The sequence below is a fragment of the Rhincodon typus genome, chromosome 47 (assembly GCF_021869965.1).
Source record: "Rhincodon typus isolate 14 chromosome 47, sRhiTyp1.1, whole genome shotgun sequence".
NCBI lineage: Eukaryota > Metazoa > Chordata > Chondrichthyes > Orectolobiformes > Rhincodontidae > Rhincodon > Rhincodon typus.
Window position 1 is genome coordinate 7,608,738 of NC_063378.1, and position 23,051 is coordinate 7,631,788.

The 23,051-nt window shown below is 44.4% G+C and overlaps 1 protein-coding gene across 1 annotated transcript; it reads left to right on the top strand.

The window, feature by feature from the left end:
* The first annotated feature begins 2,969 nt into the window (after positions 1 to 2,969).
* rps19 (ribosomal protein S19) lies at positions 2,970 to 15,328 on the top strand. Its single transcript, XM_020522689.2, has 6 exons — positions 2,970 to 3,049; positions 6,239 to 6,309; positions 9,557 to 9,657; positions 14,054 to 14,237; positions 14,921 to 14,975; positions 15,256 to 15,328. Exons 2-6 carry the CDS (start codon positions 6,239 to 6,241, stop codon positions 15,280 to 15,282), a joined length of 438 nt encoding a protein of 145 aa, XP_020378278.1. The 5' UTR covers positions 2,970 to 3,049; the 3' UTR covers positions 15,283 to 15,328.
* The last annotated feature ends 7,723 nt before the right edge of the window (positions 15,329 to 23,051 follow it).

The following is a 23,051-nucleotide window of genomic DNA, read 5'->3' on the forward strand; positions in this document are numbered from 1 at the left end:
ATCATGTGATTGTCGACGCATACTCCTCCGTGCGCTGATGGAATTGCGTTATAGCCAACGCAAGTTCGCGTTTTAGAAAAAGCGTTCCCCTATTCGTCAGCCATGTTACAGCCAATTCGCTTTGCCGGAACACATGTAACAGCAGAACCGACTGTACTTGAAAATCTGAAGTCACACGACACCAGGTTATAGTCCAACAGGTTTCCGAAAGCTTGCATTTTCAAATAAACCTGTTGGACAATAGAGACAACAAGGTGCAGAGCTGGATGAACACAGCAGGCCAAGCAGCATCATAGGAGCAGAAAGGCTGACATTTCGGGCCTAGACCCTTCATCAGAAATGGGGGAGAGGAAGGGGGTTCTGAAATAAATAGGGAGAGAGTGGGAGGCGGATAGAAGATAGATAGAGGAGAGGATAGGTGGAGAGGAAACAAACAGGTCGAAGAGGCGGGGATGGAGCCAGTAAAGGTGAGTGCAGGTGGGGAGTTAGGGAGGGGATAGGTCAGTCCAGGGAGGACGGACAGGTCAAGGGAGCAGGATGAGGTTAGTAGGTAGGAGATTGGGGTGCAGCTTGAGGTGGGAGGAGGGGATAGGTGGGAGGAAGAACAGGTTAGGGAGGTGGGGACGAGCTGGACTGGTTTTGGGATGCGATAGGGGGAGGGGAGATTTTGAAGCTTGTGAAATCCACATTGATACCATTGGGCTGCAGGGTTCCCAAGCGGAATATGAGTTGCTGTTCCTGCAACCTTCGGGTGGCATCGTTGTGGCACTGCAGGAGGCCCAGGATGGACATGTCGTCTGAGGAATGGGAGGGGGAGTTGAAATGGTTCGCAACTGGGAGGTGCAGTTGTTTATTGCGAACTGAGCGTAGGTGTTCTGCAAAGCGGTCCCCGAGCCTCCGCTTGGTTTCCCCGATGTAGAAGAGGCCACAACGGGTACAGCGGATGCAGTATACCACATTGGCAGATGTGTAGGTGAACATCTGCTTGATGTGGAAAGTCTTCTTGGGGCCTGGGATGGGGGTGAGGGAGGAGGTGGAGCACTTCCTGCAGTTGCAGGGAAAAGTGCCGGGTGTGGTGGGCCTGGAGGGGAGTGTGGAGCGGACAAGGGAGTCACAGAGAGAGTGGTCCCTCCGGAAAGCAGATAAGGGTGGGAGGGAAAGATGTCTTTTGTGGTGGGGTCGGATTGCAGATGGCGGAAGTGTCGGAGGATGATGCGTTGGATCCGGAGGTTGGTGGGGTGGTACGTGAGGACGAGGGAGATTCTTTTTTGGTTCTTATTGCATGGACGGGGTGTGAGGGATGAGTTGCGGGAAATGTGGGAGACACGGTTGAGGGCGTTCTCGACCACTGAGGGGGGAAGTTACGGTCCTTGAAAAACGAGGACCACTGAGATGTATGGGAGTGGAATGCCTCATGCTGGGAGCAGACGCGGCGGAGGCGAAGGAATTGGGAATAGGGGATGGCATTTTTGCAGGAAGGTGGGTGGGAGAAGGAGTATTCTAGGTAGCTGTGGGAGTCGGTGGGCTTGAAATGAATATCGGTTTCTAGGTGGTTGCCCGAGATGGAGACAGAGAGGTCCAGGAAGGAGAGAGAGGTATTAGAGATGGTCCAGGTAAACTTAAGGTTGGGGTGGAAGGTGTTGGTGAAGTGGATGAACTGTTCGAGCTCCTCGTGGGAGCACGAGGCAGCGCCGATAGTCATCAATGTAACGGAGGAAGAGGTGGGGTTTAGGGCCAGTGTAGGTACGGAAGAGGGATTGTTCCACGTAACCTACAAAGAGGCAGGCGTAGCTTGGGCCCATGCGGGTACCCATGGCCACCCCCTTTGTCTGTAGGAAGTGGGAGGAATTGAAAGAGAAGTTGTTGAGGGTGAGGACGAGTTTGGCTAAGCGGATGAGGGTGTCAGTGGAGGGGGACTGGTCGGGCCTGCGGGACAGGAAGAAGCAGAGGGCCTTTAGGCCATCTGCATGGGGAATGCAGGTGTCGAGGGACTGGACGTCCATGGTAAAGATGAGGTGTTGGGGACCGGGGAATTGGAAGTTCTGGAGGAGGTGGAGGGCGTGGGTGGTGTCTCGGACATAGGTAGGGAGTTCCTGGACCAAGGGGGAGAAAAGGGAGTCCAGATAGTTGGAGATCAGTTCGGTGGGGCAGGAGCAGGTGGAGACAATGGGTTGACCAGGGCATTCAGGTTTGTGGATTTTGGGAAGGAGATAGAAGCGGGCGGGAAGGGGTTGGGGAACGATGAGGTTGGAGGCCGTGGGTGGGAGGTCACCTGAGGTGATGAGGTTGTGGATGGTTTGGGAGATGATGGTTTGGTGCTCGGGGGTGGGGTCATGATCAAGGGGGCGGTAGGAGGAGGTGTCGGAGAGTTGGCTTCTGGCCTCAGCGATGTAGAGGTCAGTGTGCCATACTACAACTGCGCCTGCCTTGTCCGCGGGTTTTATGGTGAGGTTGGGATTGGGATTGGATAATAACCTGGTGTCATGTGATTTCTAACCCTGTCCACTCCAATCCAACACTACTTGAAAATCTGAGACAGGGTTGCTCATCAGAGACCGAGTAATCGCGGAAGTACTTATGGTCATTGCTTGAAAATGATGTCTTTTGTCAAGATTTTTTTTGCAGTTGGAAAGTTGTTGTTTATTCCCTTCAGGGAGCTAACTTCACCTGATCCTCGGTAGGTCGTGCACCTCCCTTACAAAGATGGCTGCGACCCGGCATCTCAGTGTTCGCTACCTATACAAAGATGGCGGAGGGCACGTGCCGGCTGTGTCGATCCTCCGCTCCGTCCGTTCGCCCGCCCCCCTCCTCTTGAAACCCCGACCGTACCTATACCAAGATGGCCACCGTCCCTTTTCGGGAACAACCTTTACGAAGATGGCCACCGAGGCACGCGCGCACCTCCCTTGGGAGTGTCGGCGAATCGGTGTAAGCGTGAGATCTCGCGGGGCCGCGACGTGTCGCGAGAACGGCCGCGGCCCCTGTGAAACGCGGCGGGAGACCCCACGTCGGCCTTTTCCGCCCCGGATCCCAACAGCGCGGCAGCACGGTGAGCGACTCACTGTCGGATATATACATTTATATGTAAATATAGACAGAGAGGGAGCAATGTGAGGGATTTGATATGAGATGTATACATTTATGTGTCAATATGTGCCGACAGAGTGCACGGTGAGGTATATATATGGGGGGTGAATATACTGAGGCTGTGGCCTAGTGGTATGGGCTTCTACTTCAGTTAACCCAGGGAATGTTCTGGAAACCTGAGTTCGAGTCCAGTAAATATATGGTATGTAATGGTTCCTTGAAAGTGGAGTCACAGGTAGACAGGATAGTGAAGAATGTACAAAAATTGCTGGAAAAACTCGGCAAGTTTGGCAGCATCTTTGGAGAGAAGTCAGAGTTAATGTTTAGGGCCTGGTGACCCTCCGAACTGAGAAGGTGTTTGGTATGGGAGAGATAGTAGGAACTGCAGGAGAATCTGAGATAACAAGGTGTAGAATTGAATCAGAGTTAGTGGGAACTGCAGATGCTGGAGAATCCGAGATAACAAGGTGTGGAGCTGGATGAACACAGCAGGCCAAGCAGCATCAGAGGAGCAGGAAGGCTGATGTTTTGGGCCTAGACCCTTCTTCAGAAAAACGTTTGTCTTTATTGGTCAGTGCATTGAGTATAGGAGTTGGGAGGGTCATGCTGTGGCTGTACAGGACGTTGGTAAGGCCACTTTTGGAATACTGCGTTCAGTTCTGGTCTCCCTGCTCTAGGAAAGATGTTGTTAAACTTGAAGTTTAACAGGTTCAGAAAAAAAATTACAAGGATATTGCTGGGTTTGCCCTATAGGGAGAGGCTGAACAGGCTGGGGCTATTTTCCCCTGGAGTGTTGGAGGCTGAGGGGTTACCTTAGAGGTTTATAAAACCCATGAGGGGTATGTATAGGGTGAATAGTTCAAGTCTTTTCCCTAGGATGGGGGAATCCAAAACTAGAGGGTGTAGGTTTAAGGGGAGAGGGGAATTTAAAAGGGACCTGAGGGTCAGTTTTTTTATGCTGACGGTGGTGTGTGTATGGAATGAGCTGCCAGAGGAAGTGGTGAAACTGGTACAGCTGAAGTTAAAATGCATCTTGATGGATATGTGAATAGGAAAAGTTTAGAGAGATCTAGGCCAAATGCTGGCAAATGGGACTAGATTAATTTAGGATATCTGGTTGGATATCATGGACCAAAGGGTCTATTTCCATGCTGTACAGCTCTATGACTCTATAATGATGACTGAATGAATCCATTGACCATCATCAGGAAAACCGCACCTTTCACTAATGCCCTTTAGGGAAATAAACTACTGACTCTAGACTCTTAACAATGTGGTTGACTTCCAACTGGCCATTGATACCCACATCCTGTGAGTGAATTAACAAATAGGCTGTCAGGAAAGGGGATAGAGTAGGGTGAAAAATAGAGAGGAAAATGTGGCAAATCAGGGGTAGAAAGAATGGTAAGGAATATGGGGGTATTTCATAATCTATACGGGGCATGGTGAGGATTGGAGAGATGTAAATAAATATAGTGGCAAATGTTAAATACTGGGAGATAGCACAGTGTGGATTGCAGCATGGTAATAGGGTGAATCGGGAAATACTGGGTGAAATCAGGGTTATGGAGAGCAGGATGTGGAACACAATTTGTAAAAGCATAGGGAAAACTGGAATAGGGAGAGCAGGGTGCGGAATATGTTGGGGTAGAGAGCAGGATAAAAGTGGGTAAATCGGGTGGTTAGAAAGAGCAGGTTGAAGAATAAAACAAGTAAATTGGGGAGAGAGCATTGTGAGCAATATAGGAGTGTTAAGCAAGGGAATGGGGGAAAAGCACAGTGAGCATTAGAGGTGATGGTGGGAGAGAGCAGGATAAAGGATAGTTAGTGTATGGATTGGGAAGGATCTAGAGGAAGGCAAAAGAGAGGGAAGAGGGTGAGGGATAAATTTGGGAGATGCAGTGTGTGGAAAACAGGCCCAGAGCAGTGAATAAAACAGGGAAGGAGAGGGAGGGACCGTACTAAATACAGCAGACGCAAGGAGGCAGATAATCCATATGGTTAGAAGAAGGAAATATAGTGGGAAATACCACCACATTGGGTTAGAACGGGAGGTTAGCGGATATTTGAATGCTGGATTGTGAAGAGAATGAAGATAGTGTAGTACAGGTCTCTGTCTGGCTTCACTTGTAAGGAAAGTCCTCCAATCTGTTTTAAAAGATGTGATAACTGGGTGCTTGGAGAATAATGGTAGGATTGTGCAGAGCCAACGAAGATTGATTAAAGGAAAATCATGTTTGACAGCACGCCTTGAAGTTTTTATTTTGAAGATTAGCTACTGAATTGGAAAAGGGGGAATCCAGTGCGTGTGATGTATTTGCATTTTTGAGAAGGCTGCACTATAGTCATCAAAGTTAATAATATGATACTGAGTGTATAATACTCTGTCAGGGATTGAGAATTGATTGGTGGACAGAAATCAGAGTTGTGTTTATGCTCGGTCTGTGACCAGTGTGGTGCCAGAGGATAAGTGCTCTTGCACTAGCTATTCACAATGCATGTGATTCGATGGGGCCAAATGTAATATTTCCATCCATGCTGACAAAGTCAAATGAGATTGGAGTATGAGCAAGATGCAAAGAACGTTTGGCCAGGCTGACCCGAGTGGGTATCATGGACATATGGAAAATGTGAAGCCCATTTCCCCCGCCTTTAATTAGGAAAACAGGAGTGCAATGTATTTTTAAAATGGTGACAGACTGGGAGATGCTGATATCCAAAAAGAACTGGGTTGTCTCTGTTTTAGCATCACTGGAAGCTAAGCAACTGCTTAGGTGGTGTTTTGGTCTCAATTACAAGAGATTTTGAGGGCAGGAGTAAAGAAATCTTGCGTTAACTCTGTAGTTGTGTATAGAGGGTTGGATTCCTTATGAGGAATATATTTGCCTGAGTGGGAATGATGAAGGAACTGATGGAACTGGACAAGTGAGACCAGGGACAGAATCTGCCTTGAGTCAGGAGCAGTTGGCTGTGTGCGCACAGTGGAGCAAAACACAGTCCTGCACGCAGAGAAATGTTGGGTTCATTGAGACTGGATTCCAACAATGAATCTGTAGTTGCAGCTGTTGATAACCTTAGATCGTATAAAGTTGGTGTAGCCAGTTCATCCTTTAATTTGCTGCCAGACTTACTTTATGCTTATTCTTCCTAGATGCCTGGTGTCACGGTGAAGGACGTGAATCAGCAGGAGTTTGTCAAAGCCCTGGGTGCTTTTCTCAAGAAGTATGTACCAAATGTTTTGCTGATGCTTGAAGAACGCTCTTCAAACAACTTCTGCAAGCTTCTTGAACCCTTTCAGTTAATTCTTTAGACTTTTGTAGCCGCAGGAGGACGCTGAAGTTAATAATGAAACAATCCTCAGTGCTGATAAATTTCAGCTTGACTGAACTGCTGTCTGTCGCAAACCCAGATCAGGTCCTAATGACTGCTTATTCCTATCACTTGTGACCCATGTTGCCTTGTGGTCTGTGAAGCAAACCCCACTTTTCACAAATCATCTTAAATATGAAACATTTGATTTAAACCAGAGTTGCTCAATTATATCTGAGTGTCTAATTCATGCTGAATGAGCATGTACTCCAGGTTTTTCCATTACCAATAACATTTCTATTAAAATAAAACCCTCAAACTCCACGTTGTGATCCGTCCTCCACTGCTCTCTGGGGAAGAGAATTTCAAACACTAACAAATCTCTGACCCATCTACCATAAACTCTCCTCCTAGTTCTAGGTTTCCCTATAAAGAGGAAATGTCCTCTCAGCATCTACCTTGCCAAGCCCCCTCAGTATTGTGCATCCTGCAATGAGATCAATTTATTACAATTAAGCTGCTTTTAAACAATGTCAAAAAGTAGTCCCAGATGAATTGAAAATCTGTAACTTAAATAAGAACAGTGAAAGGACGGAATGTCTAATTTACATAACTTCAACTTTACCCCTTTTAAAACTCCCACCCTCCACTCCCCACGCACCACATGCATGTGGAGCAGGAGAAAAAATAGAGGAACACAGTTCTGTATCACCAGTCCAAAATCATCAAATTAGATTGATTGGTTCGCCAGTCCTTTGTCCCACTGATATTCACACAGCAATGAATTGTCTTTAGTTGACTGGTGTCTTGGTTGGACCCAGGCTTTTCCTTTTCCCTCTGGGCTTTTGCATTCTTCCTTTCAGCAACTGAATGACATTTTTCCTTCAGCGCTGAAACTTTTCCAGGGCAAGGGAACAGAGAAAGATGTTGATACCGCAACTTTGGGGAATCTGTCACCTTCTGTTTCTCTCTCTGCCTCCCCTCTGTCCATGGGGTTTGTGTTAAGCTGCAACCATCCCAATCAGAAGGCTTTGCTGTGTTGAGCTCTCTTGAGCCCACAACAACTGGTGCCCATTTAAAAGACTCTCTCAGACTTTCCTGATCTCTCCCAAGTTGTGCTGATTTGGATGGACTTCTCTATCATTGTCTTAATAAGGCAGCATTGTAGATACAATTTTGTGTGCTCGTAAATTATTTTTAAAACTGTAGGCATCTTCTTGCCTGGTTACCTTGATTTAAAACAGTATTTCTTCCCATCTTTAATGTGGAGTCCTTGCGCGGTTTTTACAATAGCGTAGGCCATTTGGCCCCTTAAGCCAGCTCTGCCATTTGATAAGATTGGACCTTATCTGATTTTGACCTCAACCCACTTTTTCTATTTGTACCTCAAAATCCATGACTTCTTTGTAAATAAAACTGCTCTCTGGGGAAGAGAATTTCAAGGACTAAAAACCCTTTGTGACCCATCTGCCTTTAAAGGGAGATAGTAGGAACTGCAGGTGCTGGTGAATCCGAGACAACAAGGTGCAGGGCTGGACGAACACAGCAGGCCAAGCAGCATCATAGGAGCAGAGAGGCTGACGTTTCGGGCCTACACCCTTCATCAGAAAAGCTTTTCTGCTTGGCCTGCTGTGTTCATCCAGCCCTGCACCTTGTTGCCTTTAAAGGGAAATACTTTTAAACTGTGCTCCTAGTTCTAGGTTTCCCAGTGAGAGGAAACATCCTCTCATCATCTACATTGCCAAGCCACCTCAGAATCATGCATTTTGCTATGGGATCATCTCTAAACTAGAAACCTAACCTGGTCATTCTTTCTTCGCAAGATCAATTTCAGGAATCGACTGACTCAACCTTCTCTGCACTGCCTCCAGTGCAAATCCAGCCAGCTGTGATTTTCACGTCAATAAAGATGGAATTGAAAGTCTTTGACCATGGCAATTAATGTTAAAGACTGATCTAGTTCACTCATTCTTCACGGAGGGGAGTGTACCATCCCTTCCTCTACATGTGACTCCAGATCCACAGCAATATGGTTGACTCCTATTTTCCATCTGAAATGGCCGAGGAAACCACTCTGTTCAAGGGGGTTTAGGGAAGAGCAACGGATGCTGACCTCGCCTGTGCCACACGAGTGAGGAACGCTAGTTGGGAGACCATAGCCGTGCACAGCGTTACAGATGCGGTCTTACTGGTGCCCTGTAAAGTTTCAGCAAGACTTGTATAGTCCATCTGCTTTGCAACAAAGGCCAGCATTCCAGTTGTGTTTCTAATTATGAGCTTTATCTGCGTGTTGGTTTTTTTTTCTTTTTGTGTGATCTGTGCACAGTGACTCAGAACCCTCTGCGCATCATCCTGCAGTTCCTGTCCTTATCAGTAATGTTCTGGTTTTCTACCTGCCAAAGTGGACAACTTCAGATCTCCCATTGTACTCCATCTGCCAATATTTTGCCTTTCTAAGGTGTCCTGTTGATTTTAAATGCTCTACCATTGTGGCTGTGCCTTCAGTTGTCTGGAGTCCTTTAAGTCCTGAACCTCCCTGAAGAGACCTCACTTTGTTTTTACGTTATTGATTCACTATGTTTTTGTTTTTAAAAATGCTGTTTTTCACACTTTAAGCAGAAGTTGGATGCACGTTGAAACACAAAAACATTAGGAAATTAGAGCAGAAGGAGGCCATTAAAAGCTCCGTGCCTTCAATATGATGGCGGCTGATCATCCAACTCGATAGCCTTTCCTACCCCATATAAAAACGAGGAGCCGGAGCAGGCAATTCAGCCCTTTGAGCCTGCTCCACCATGCACTGTGATCACCTAGGTCTCAACTCCACTTTCCTGCCTGCTCTCCATAACCTGTTAACCTGTTACTAATTAAAAATCTGTCTTCCTAAATTTACTTAATGTCTCCGCATCTACTGCACTCTGGGATAGTGAATTCCACAGATTCACGACCCTTTAGAGAGGTAACTTCTCTTCATTTCTGTTACAAAAATAGTTACCTGGGTTTTGAATTTTGGCTTCTGTTATTTATAAGCTTGGCATAAGCACAGCTGTGTAACCAGTGTTCTTGGGTGGCAGTTATAGATGTTATTAATTGTATGTTATTTTTCTCTGTTTTTGTGTGGATTCCAGAGAGGGATTTTCACATTTGTCTGTGTTTACAGGTCTGGCAAGTTAAAGGTACCCGATTGGGTTGACACTGTGAAGCTGGGCAAACACAAAGAACTGGCTCCATATGACGAGAACTGGTTCTACACTCGGGCTGGTGAGTGCAGTTCATGCAATTGAGCATCAGAATTATCTTTTATTTGTCATGTATGCTCACATAAGTACTGTGAAAAGTTTACAAGTCGCCACTTATGGCACCAAGATACATATCATTAAGTACAAATTCTTAGTGAAAAATAATTAGTAAACTAAAGAAATAACAGGCCCAGCAGTAAATAGAAAAATAGAAATAGGAGTTCAGAATAGCAGTTGCGCAGGGCTTCACCTTAAGGCCAAGAGTCCTGAGTCCCATGTTGGGCTTGGGAGTCCGAGTCCACACTGGCTTTCACCCCAGGCATTGCTGATACTGCCCAAGGAGGCGAGGTAAAAACAAAGGGAGAGAAAAGATGCAAAAATAATGAGGGGGACAAAAATGAAAAGAGCAGATGAGCTCCAGGTCAGGTGTCCTGTGCCACCATCTTTCCCATCTTTGTTATTCAATAAGGGCTGTCTCTGCATCAGAATTCAGGTGTGAAGTCTGAACAGCTCATGTTTCCACATTCTGTCTCTACGTAACTAGGATGCCAAAAGTCAGCCTTCAATTGCTCTCTCCAACCCATTTTGATAGGGCCGGTTTATTTGCAGAGAATGGAGCTGGGCATAGGAATAGAGAATTGCATTCATATAGCGTCATTCACTTCACTTGGATGCCTTGAAATGCTTTACAATCAATGAATTGCTTCCTTGAGGTGCAATCCCCATTGTGATGTAGGAAACGTGTCTGAAAATTTTGTGCGTAGCAAGCTCCCACAAGCAGCAGCCTGATGATGACTTGATGGTCGTGGATTTGTGTGTTTGATGTCAGTTGAGGGATAAATGTTAGTTGGGCCATAAGGCAAAAAACTGCCATGGGATCTTTTATATCCACTCAGGCAGGGAGATGGGTATGCAGTTCAGTGTCTCCTCTGAAGTATGACACCTCTAACGGTGCAGCATTCTCTCAGTTTTGCATAGGATTGTCTACTGATTTTTGTGCTGATGTTTTGGAAAAGGTCTTGAACCTGGACACTTGAAAGATTCCGAGGCGTATGTGCTATTAACTGAGCCACCGCTGACGTTTCTTGAATTGAAAATCAAGCTGTTGCAGGCTTTGGAACCTCAAAGTAACAAACTGTTGTTGAAATGCACAGCAATTTGGGTAGCATGTGCAGAGAGAGAAGGCACAGTTATCAGGATGTCTGATCAGTTTCGATTGAAAAGTTATCGATTTGCAAGGTTAACTCTTGATCTGAAAATGTCAGCTATTTTTGTCTCCAGCAGCTGTCTGCATTAGTGTGAGTGCTGTCTTTTTGACTAGGTTGATACCAATCCCTTCATAACTGTCATACATGGAGAAGTTGAGTAGATTGGGTCTGTACACTTTGGGATATAGAAGAGTATTATTGAAATGTACAAAATTCTTAGGGGACGTGACAGGGTAGATGCGGTGATATTGAGGAAAGGTTTTTTCTCCATGTTGGGAGGGTCTAGGACCTGAAGGAATATTCTCTGATAAGGGGTCGTACTGTTGAAACATGAGAAATTTCTTGAGAGCGGCAGATCTGTGGAGCTCTTTACCACAGAGGGCTGTCAAGGCTGAGTCATTAAGTATATTCAAGGCTGAGATAGATTTATAATCAGTGAAGGAATCATGGGTTATAGAGAAAAGGCAGAAAAGTTGACTTGAGGTCCACCAGATCAACCATCATCTCATTGAATAGAGGAGGAGACGTGATGGGCTAAATGGCCAGCTCCTGCTCCTATGTCTTATGTTTATGATCTGACAGAAATGTCTGTTCAGGTGTACAAAACAATATTATAACCATTTTTGGAATTCTGTCCTGTGTTGGCCAACTTTCTTCCCTTAACCAAGCCAGTTGAGAGATGAACTAATATTTTTGTTGTTAGTATCTGTGGTTTCCTGCTATGCCGTAGGCAAGCTCTTGCCTTTGCTGACGAGTGATTTTTTTTTTTTTTTTTGTTTGTCTTTTCTTTGTATGAGGAGCTTCCCCCCGTTCCTAAAGACTGCTTCATGAGGTAGTAGGTGAAGGGGAGGGAGATGGAGTGGAGGTGGCAGTGGCAGTGGAGGCACCAGTGAAGAAACCTCAACTGTTGTGTGTCTGTAAAAGGCAACTTTGATCAAAACGTTCTGAATGAGACACCCAAAAATTAAAGGTCAAATTCTTAACTATTCAGTGCTGAAATTTTCCACGTCTTTTCAAACGGCCCTAGCGGAAGAGGCCATTCAGTCCATTGAGCCTACTCCATCGTACAGATATTTCATGGCTTATCATGTGCATTTTCTTGCTCATTTCCCCCAATGCTTTTAATTTCTAGAAATCTTAAACCCTGTCTTGAATGTACTCCAAAAAAACCTCACAGCCCTCTACCAATTCCGAAGATTGGCACTATCTTGTGTGAAGAAATTCCTCCTTATCTGTGTTGTAAATGAGCCTACTTTTTATTCTCCATGGTTCTAGCTTTCCCAGACAGGGGAAATATCCATCCTGAATCTACCCTGTTGGGCCCAGGAAGAATTTTGTATGAGGGGTCAAAACTTGGGTAGATGCAGCAAATTAATTAAAAGATTATAGAACAGCATTGTAATATGGGAAATGAAGGTCCAAGAATGGCAGGAAAGAATAGAAAGGAAAAAAAAGTCAACAATCAAAACGAGATATTAGAGATAATAAACAGAGAAAAGTGAACAGTTTTAGCATTCATAAACAAATTGATAGCACACTAATTATTGGCGGCGGGGGGCATCTGAAATTCAAGAATAAGAAGCTTGGTAAAGGTGGAGGGGTGGCACAGTTAGTAAAGGATAGCAACAAAAACAAAGTTGCTGGAAAAGCTCAGCAGGTCTGGCAGCATCTGTGAAGGATGCTGCCATACCTGAGCTTTTCCAGCAACTTTGTTTTTGTTCCTGATTTACAGCATCCGCAGTTCTTTCGGTTTTTACTTAGTAAAGGATAACATTGGTGCAATAGTTACAGGTGGCCTTGGTTCAGGAGATCAGGATGTTGTGTGGTGGTGAAGGCGAGTAGAGGAAAGTGGTCTTTATTAGGCTCGGTCACCTAACAGTTACTACAGTGTAGGACAAACTATACAAAGTAAAATATTGGGTGCTTGTTATGAAGGGCAGCAATAATAATAGATGTTGTTAATCTACATATTAACTAGAAAAATCAGCATGGCAATGTGAGCCAAGTGATGAGGTTGTGGAATGCTTTTGAACAATTCTGGAATGGTGTGGAATTGACCAGAAAGCAGGTTATATTAGACTTGATATTGTGTAATGTGACAGGATTAACTATTGACGTCAGCGTCAAAGGATCCTGAAGTCACAGCAATCACAACATAATTGTATTTGAAAGAGTTTGAAATAGAGAAGATTGGGATTCAGGACTACTTTAAACTTGTGTAAGGGTAACAATGTGGGCATGAAAGCTGAGCTAGCTTAAGTGAACTGACATTCTGGCTCAGGGATAGATCATGAGAGACAATATCAGACTTTTTAGGGTGATTTTCCCAAACACTCAATGGATTCCTATTGCAAAGAGAATTTACAAGGTCAGGACTCTCCCCTCTCTGGTTAACTAAAGAAGCTCTTGTATGGCTGTTCAGGATACTGGTGAGGTCACGTTTGGAGCACTGCTTACACTTCTGGTTGCCTTACTAGAGGAAGGATGTTATTAAACTAGAAAGGGTGCAAAAAAGGTTTACAAGGATGTTACTGAGACAGGAAGAGTGAGTTACATGGCTAGGCTGGGACTTTCCTCCCTAGAATGTCTGAGGCTGAGGGGTGACCTTTTAGAGGTTTATGCAGTCATGAGTGGCATGTATAAGGTGAATAGCCATGGTCTTTTTCCCAGGGTAAGGGAGTCCAAACTAGAGGGCATAGGTTTAAGGCGAGACGGCAAAGATTTAAAAGACCTAAAGGATAACTTTTTCACAAAGGATAGTGTGTATGGAACGAACTGCCAGAAGGAGTTGTGGAGATGGGTACAATTACAATGTTTAAAAGACATTTGGACAGGTACTTGGATAGGATGAGTCTAGAGGGATATGGGCTAAATGCAGGCAAATGGGACTAGTTTAGTTTAGGAAACCTGGTCAGCATGGATAAGTTGGACTGAAGGGTCTGTTTCTGTGCTGTATGAATCTAGACTCTATAGAAAGCATCAAACTTAAAGAAAAACATATTTATTGCACAAAGGTGAGTGGTTGGTTAGATGACTGTTCAGAAGAATTTTTTAAAAAACAATGACTGAAAGGTGAATCAGGGGATCAAGGGGTGTTAAGATGAATAGTGAAGTGAATGTTGATCTAGTGAGCAGGAATGGGGAAATGGTGGTTGGGAGACTGGTGAGAACCTGGCCTAATTGTAATCAGTGTCCTCTGATTTACTTCAGCCTCCACAGTGCGTCACCTGTACTTGAGGGGTGGTGTTGGCGTTGGTGCCATGACCAAGATTTACGGTGGCCGCCAAAGGAACGGTGTGAAGCCCAGTCACTTCAGCCGTGGTTCCAAGTCTGTGGCTAGGAAGGTGCTGCAGGCTCTGGAAGGCCTGAAGATGGTGGAGAAGGATCCTAATGGGTAAGGAAACCCTGTTGTAATTATAGGGTGCCTGCTTGCAGCTATGCCCTACCATGAAGTGTAGATTTTTGAAAGCCCTTTGTCCTGGCTTTATGCTGTGATCTGCTGTTACACATTACATACCGTACAGTAAGTAAACAGCCCATTTGCAATTTCTAGTCCATGGGCATTCCCAACAGTTGTGGTTGTCTCAGTTCTGAGTGCATTGCATTAGAACGTACTGTGGTCACCTTTCTAGTTCTTTTTGTTGAATCTGTAGAATTATTCATTTAATTTCATTGAGCTAGATGGCTTTGTAAACTGGTCAGCAGCTCAGATCTGTCTGATTATTGTTCTGGGGTCCTTCCTCTGCCATTGTCACAGCAAGTATCCATGCGGAGTCTCGAATTTCTTTTGCACTTAGCTTCAAGTTTAGTTCTGAGGTTCAGATTTTCTGCAGTTTCTCTTAGTTATGTTTATGAGGTTTGGTCCTGCACTACTGCATGGCACTATCAGCTGGGGCACTTTAAACTCATCTGCAGAACTGTCTCTGTTAATCTGTTGTTTCAGGTTACATTACAGCTGGGATAAATATCGGAGTTATGAATATAGAGTCTATGAAGTGAGCAAACTCTTTGAGCAGAGTAAGTTGATGTAGGAAAGAATAAAATAATATTAAATGCATCAATTTGTTTTCCCTACAGTGGCCGCAGACTGACTCCACAAGGACAGAGAGATCTAGACCGTATCGCTGGCCAGGTGAATATGTGAAGCTAGATTGTGTGCTTGTTAAAATTTGACTGAAGGATGATGGCACAGAATAACAATGTGTTGTTAATGCTATAACATCTCACGAAACTCTTAGAACCAGAGAAATTGAGAGATTTTTCAGCACTGAAGCTCTTGCCCAGCCTTTAAGAGCACAAGTCGCACCTTCTCATTCTTTAAATTAGATGATACACAGGAAGTTAAAGTGTATATTTCTGATCGCTTTGCTGCAGCAGACCACAAAATACTCCTTATTTTTTTTCTTTTGCAGGTCGCAGCAGCGAACAAGAAGCATTGAATATGTGTATCGTGTATTGGAGAATGATTAAAGTTTTCAGTTCTAACTGATGCTTTGGTTGTTTATTCAGTATCTTCAGGTAGTTGTTTGGATCGATAAGGGCTTCTGTCATGTCTCTCGTAGACCATTGCCCAGTCACTCTTTGTAAGATGTATCTGAGCACACGTTTCCCATTGAATATGACTTTATTTTGATGAGCCCGTGCATTCATTTGTTTGGCTATAATTTTCTAAGAGCCCGTTCTTTTATTCTGAATCATTGCCTCTAAAATAGTTTGCTCACCATTGACAGACTGCATGTTATTGTTACAGTCCCCACAGGCAGGTCACTTTTTAGGCTACTTATTTGAATTGAGTTGAATTCGTGTTATTGTCACATACTCATGAGTACAGTGAAAGGTTTACAAGTCACCACTTAGGGTGCCATCTTAGGTATAAAGCACCTAGGCTCCTGCTGCTCATAATATATACCAAATCATTTAGAGGTGGGGTTGAAATATATTTGCAGATGATATAAAACTAAGGGGGAAATATGTGTTGAGAGGAGGCTCGGAAGCTGTTTCAGGAGCTTGTGAAATCCTTCAAGTTTTGGAGAAATAGCTGTCCTTCCAATCCTGTCCATGCCGCCACGTTGCCTTCAGTCTGCACCGGGCCTTAAACCATTGAGCCAAAAGTCCATGCTGGACTGAGGGGCCGCCTTGCTGGATCAATGCTGCGGCCAGAATTTCAGGGACACACTGAAGCCAGGAGTTCAGGACGTCACCAAGAAGAAAAAGAAATAAACGGTGTGGACAAGCTCCTACTGAAGCCTGCTAGTCCACTGTCACTCTGTGCCCAAACACAAGGGGGCATACTTCAGCATGTACTCAGTCACCGTGTTGGACTATCTGCTGACAGCACTGAAACAAAGCTGGCAACTCAATAGGCTGGAAGTAAATCATTTGCCTTCAGTAAATAAGATTCTCAACGTCCACAATGGAGATGATTGTAACATATAGGTCAAGGAAACCTTTTGTCAAATAAATATTTTGGTAATTTTTTTAATCAAAAAAAAATCGTTCCTTTAATAAGGGTCCCATTAACTACAGTTGAGCTATCCGAACAATACCTTACTGAATAGATGTAGCCCAAGCACACAAGCCCTTGGATGAAATCTCACTAAGATTGCACTTGTGTTGCATTGGGGCCTGAGTTGGAATGTTGCCAACTTGTGTAGTACTGAAATGCTGCTGTAGTATAATGTCACCTGATGATATAACTAACATCATCCACACGTGTGAGTATTGAGTTTTGAAGTTTGGAGTGTTTGAGTGTCTTGTTGCATATTTGGATTTTCAAATGCTTTTGATGGTGGGTGTGCTCAGTGGTTAGCTTGGCTACCTCGCAGCGCCAGGCGACTGTCTGTATGGAGTTTGCACATTCTCCGTGTCTGCATGGGTTTCCTCCCACATGCCAAAAATGTGCAGATTGGGTGGATTGGCCTTAGGCAATGCAGGGTAGCAGGAATAGGGTAGTGGAGCGGGTCTGACTGTGATGTTGTTTGGAGGGTTGTGGTGGACCCGATGGGCTGAATGGCCTGCTTCCACACTGTAGGGTTCTATGATCTATGATGATTACCCCCAACAGGAGTTTGGTTAGAATCATTAAAGCATGAGGGAAAGGAAGTCATGTGTTGTTAGGGATTGAGGATCGACTAACAGACAGTAAACAGAACTAATGGATTGTTCTCACGTTGGCAGGCTGAGAGTAGCGAGGGAAAGCAAGGATCTGTACTTGGGCTCCAGCTGCTCATAATATATACCAAATCACTTAGAGGTGGGGTTGAAATATATTTGCAGATGATATAAAACTAAGGGGGAACTATGTGTTGAGAGGAGGCTCGGAAGCTGTTTCAGGAGCTTATGAAATCCTTCAATCTCCCCTCCCCCTACCGCATCACAAAACCAGCCCAGCTCGTCCCCACCTCCCTAACCTGTCCTTCCTCCCACCTATCCCCTCCTCCCACCTCAAGCCCCACCCCCATCTCCTACCTACTAACCTCATCCCGCCCCCTTGGCCTGTCCGTCCTCCCTGGACTGACCTATCTCCTCCCTACCTCCCCACCTACATTCACCTTTACTGGCTCCATCCCCGCCTCTCTGACCTGTCTGTTTCCTCTCCACCTATCTTCTCCTCTATCCATCTTCTATCCGCCTCCCCCTCTCTCCCTATTTATTTCAGAACCCCCTTCCCCTCCCCCATTTCTGATGAAGGGTCTAGGCCTGAAACGTCAGCCTTTCTGCTCCCATGATGCTGCTTGGCCTGCTGTGTTCATCCAGCTCTGCACCTTGTTGTCTCGGATTCTCCAGCATCTGCAGTTCCTACTATCTCAGTGTCAGTACTGAATGAGTACTGCACTGAGGGGGCGCCATGCCGTTGGAGGGTCAGCGCTAAGCGAGTCAGCTTCTGAAAAACAAGCCATAGGGACTAAAATTAAAAGATACAGCTTCAGAAATAGAGCGAGGGGAGAACTACACTGAAGAAAAGGAAAATTTTGTTGCAGATTACCTATGTACATGCAAAGTCAGCTCCCCATTTCCTCCGGGCTTGACAAATTTATTGGGACGGTTTGAATAATGACATAAGGCTTTGGCAAAGCGAAGAATTTGCTCAGAACTACAACATGGGGGAGTGACAGAACAGGAGTGCAGTGCCCTGTCAAACTATTGTTCAAACTATTGGCAATTCTGAAATTTCAAAATACCATGTCATTTTCAGTAACTGTCTGTTTGAAAATTTTATTTTATTTCATTCCATTCACTTATTGGAAGCCAGTAGTTCTGCAGATGTGCAAATGAAAATGCAATTTGCTTGTGTGAGTCTGAAACAGATTAGTATTATTTTAAAAAAAAACATTGTATTGAACAGTTACTGCTCTGGAATGAAACAGATAGTACAGAAGTGAACTGACAAACAGTGTTGGGGGTGCAGACACACTGCAGTGTTTCTGGATCGATGAATATAGTTGAATTAAACATTCTTCCTCCTCCCTAATTTTCTCTGAATATTAAAGTGCACAGGTTTATTTCCTGCCTTTTTGCTTTGTGTGTTGCAAATGTAGAAGCCATTTGGCCCAATTCATTTGTGTCCTTTTTCTGTAAGAGCTTTTTCACCTGCATTTGAAAGATAATACCGGAATCTACCTCCACCAGTCATTCTGATTCCAAACAATTTTTCACACGATAATCCCTCGACCCTCTGTACTTAACCTTGCCTTAACTCTGTCATTCCAGGGCCTTGGGGTTGAGCAGCATGAGGTGCTGAATACTCCAGCAGCAGCAAATTAAACTTTTTACAAGTGGACAGCAGATGTGAGTGTGGAGATGCTCCATATAGCTATCTTCGAAACTCCTGAATTGATTCCATAATTCAACAGTTTCCTTTCCTTGAGCTGCGGAACGTTCCCACTGTCGAAAAGTAGTAAAGTTTCCAGAACTTTCCATGCCCTTTGTAGAGTGACCAGTTTGGAAACTCCACTAGCTTTATTCTTCAGGATTTGCTACAATTGCCAATTTATCTTCTGGTTGGCTGTATCATTGTAGATTGTACAGGTATTAGAGTCATAGAATCATACAGGACAGAAACAGACCCCTGCTGACCATAGCCACAAACTAAACTAGTCCCAACTGCCCGCTCCTGGCCCATATCCTTTCCCATCCATGTACCTATCCAAATATCTTTTAAATGTTGTAACTGTACCTGCATTCACCACTTCCTCTGGAAGTTCATTTTACACGCAAACCACTCTGTGTATTAAAAAAATTGTCCCTCATGTCTTTTTTTAAATCTCTCTCCTCTAACCTTACAAATATGTCCCTCTAGTCTTGAAATCCCCCATCCTAGGGAAAAGGCACCTACCATTCACTTTATCTATATCCCTCATGATTTTATAAACCTCTATAAGTTAACCTATGCTCCAGTGAAAAAATGTCCCAGCCTATCTAGCCACTCCTTATAAATCAAACCTTCCAACATCCTGGTAAATCTTTTCTGAATCCTCTCCAGCTTAATAATATCCTTTCTATAACGGGTACCAGAACTGCACACAGTACTCCAGTAGAGGTTTCTTAAACGTCCTGTACAACCTCAATATGACGTCTCCATTCCTGTACTCAAAGGGTTCTGAGGAAGGGTCACTTGACCCAAAACGGTAATTTTGATTTCTCTCCACAAATCCTGCCAGACTTGCTGATGTTTTCCAGCAACTTCTGGTTTTGGTTCCTATACACACCGGTCTGAACAATGAAGGCAAGCACTAAATACCTTCTTAACCACCCTGTCTATATGTGATGCAAACTTCAAAAAATTATGCACCTGAACCCCTAGGTCTCTCTGTCCTCAACACTACTGAAGACCCTACTTGTAACTGTCTAAGTCCTGCCTTTATTTGTTTTACCAAAATGCAATACCTTGTGTTTATCAAAATTAAACCCCAAATGTCACTCCATTGCCAGCCCATTAACCCACTTGATCAAGATCTCTTTGTAATATTAGATAGCAATAAAGTAAGTATTATTGTCATCAAACAGAATGAATAGCTGGCAAAAAGTTCTACAGGGTTTCCCAAAGTGTTGATGTTCTGGAGACCATATTCTGGGGATTGGAAGCCCTGAAGCAGCAAAGGTTGCAAGGCTCTGTTAGATCCTTACTTTTATTTTCTCCTGGTGGTTGTGACCAGATCTTTGAGGTCATGCTGCTTCAAGAAAAGCCTGTAATTGTAACAATTTAGGGAGGCGATGGCCTGTTAATCCATTCCGGGGACCCGGGTTCGAATCCTGCCACGGCAGATGGTGGAATTTGAATTCAACAAAATATCTGGAATTAAGAATCTAATGATGACTGTGAATCCATTGCCGATTGTCAGAAAACCCCATCTGGTGTCCTTTAGGGAAGGAAACTGCCTTTCTTACCTGGTCTGGTCTACATGTGACTCCAGACTCTCAAGCAATGTGGTTGACTGTGAACTGCCCTCTGGGCAATTAGGGATGGGCAATAAATGCTGCTTAGCCAGGGACGTTCTCATCCCATTAATGAATAAAGGAAAAAACAAAGCCACCATGATGTTTCAGATTATCTCACAATATCTCAGTCTTCAACGTTCTATTGATCTGGGCTGTCAAATGCAAAGTTTTAACTACAGAAAGCAGGCAAGGAATTGGTTAGTTTTTACTGAAAGAACCGGAGGTCACTCTTCCAATTTGTTTTCATTGTAATATGATGTGATGCTCCCTAACAAGCTCCAGTATCTTGTGGTTGGGGTTACAGTGCGATCAGAAGGTTCCTTCCAGTGCTAATTTAAAGGGGTTATTCAGTAATCTGTGGTGGAGGATGGACCATGACTGAATCTTGGCAGAAGATGTCTGAGATAACAAGTTATGGTTTATAATGGTGCAGTAACTACACTAACTCTTGGGCAGATTAACTGTTACTAATATGTAACTTATCAGGAGACTGTGTCAGAGAGACAGACTGACACCACCTAGCAGCTATGTCATGTCATCAGACAAGGCAGAGTTTAGTACACCCCAAACATTGACTCTTTCAGAACCATTGATACAGATATTCCAATGGCGAACGTAAACTTGAGCTGTGTATTGGGACCGTGCAGAATTCCCAACGTAGTCAACCCCGTGGGAATTGCTTATGGAACTGAATTTTCCAATGAGCAACTTCTCTGTGCCTAAGAAAAAATCTCCACAAGAGTGCATTAAAGTTGGACAATTTGGACTCACTTAAGTTTATGCATCCCCAGGGAAGGGGTTACAAGGCTAGTCTAACTCCTGGATAATTATTAAAATGAACACTCCTGTCTCACCACTGACTCACTCACCTCCCTCCCCAACTATACCTCGCCCTGACCACTGACAGCCAACCCCTGACTAGAGAGAACCAATCCCTGGCCAGACCTGACCTGATTCCACCAGTCACCAACTTCCACTGCGCCTCACCCACCCCCGACCGTGCCGAATCCAACATTTGCCTGCCCCACCACCACCAGCTTGACCCACCCAGACCTGAAAAACCCACCTTCCTGACCACCACCTCCACAATAGGGCTTCCAACACTCTGGAAATTCCATTAACATATGTAACAGTGTTAACTTGATCTGTGCCAAAAAGCACGATAAACTTGATTTTCTAAAAAAAAATTGAGACTCGTCCAGTCCTTTTTTTTGCAAATACCTCTATGCAAATCAATAAAGACGTGGAAGAGTTTGTATAATACAAAGGATGAACCTAAATCAAATCAGATAAGGTAAGAGGAAACTTAGAAAACTCCTTTCTGGTTCTGAGCATCTGGGCCCCAGAGTGCCCGTACCAAATGATCACCCCCCAAACCATCGGTGTCTCTCTGTCAAAAATTGCCCCAAAGCGCCCTCCTCTGACCCACATCTTCTTCCATTTTCCTCTAATCTCCTCATTGGTAATGGGGATGCTGCAGGGCTACCTGTTCAACAGGGAGCCTCTCATTTGGAAGGTTTGGAAGAACCTTTGGGTGGCTCAGTGGTTAGCACTGCTGCCTCACAGCACCAGGGACCTGGGTTTGATCCCACCCTCGGGTGACTGTCTGTGTGGAGTTTGCACGTTCTCCCCGTGTCTGCGTGGGTTTCCTCCCACAGTCCAAAGATGTGCAGGCTAGGTGGATTGGTCATGCTAAGTGGCCCCATAGTGTTCAGGGATATGTAGATTAGGTGGGTTATAGGGGGAATGGGTCTGGGTGGGATGCTTTGAGGGTTGGTGTGGACTTGTTGGGCCGAAGGGCCTGTTTACACACTGTAGGGATTCAATGAAGGGACATACCAGACCCAAAAAATTAGCTGTGTTTCTTGACTCCTCAGATGCTGTTAGACCTGCTGAGTTTCTCCAGCAGTTTTTGTTTTGACGTCAGTCTCTTGTACTGGGTGGTTGTGGTAACATTTAAAATCAAGAAAGACATAGCCCAGACCTACTGGCTAGTTTTTCATAGCAAAGTCCCAACAGGCTTTTAATTAAAACAGACACATGGATCAGAAGAAAATCAAGATAATTGGGATGGAGCTCTGGGTACCATAGAAACACTTTCCCTAACATGTGTCTTATTCTGTGTTCATGGGACAATTTGAACTGAGTTTTGGTCAGTTAAGTATTCACTTGTTCTGTTCCAGATTTGTTAATCATGCCAGAAAGGGAGAGGAACAGAAACCTGTAGCCTTTATTACAGGACCTGCAAGCCTGTCCCCCCTCGGTGTGAGGTCCTGGTCTGGTATGGTGGTGAATACGCCAAGGAACTTGGAAACAAATGGACAATGTGCACAATAAAACAAAAATCAATAGACATTTGATGGGTACATGAATAGGAAGGGCTTAGAGGGATATGGGCCAAATGCTGGCAAATGGGACGAGATTAATTTGGGATATCTGTTCAGCAAGGACAAATTGAACTGCAGGGTTTGTTTCTGTGCTGTACATCTCTATGACTCTATGAAAGATTTATAACCAAAACTGGGGACTTCACTGAAAAAAAATCATTCAGCTTCTATTGCAATACCAAGTGCCACATGACAAGATTTTTTTGAATTGAAGTCCGTGGAATTAAAGGAGCAGTAACATGGCCGTGAAATAGATTAAAGAGACAGAAAGCAGAGTTTGATGCTGAGTGGAATTGTTCTTCAACAGACTGAGACTAATTATAGAGTTGTATCTCTCTGTGGTCTGTGTTAGGATTCTTGTATTTCTTTAATACATATTAACA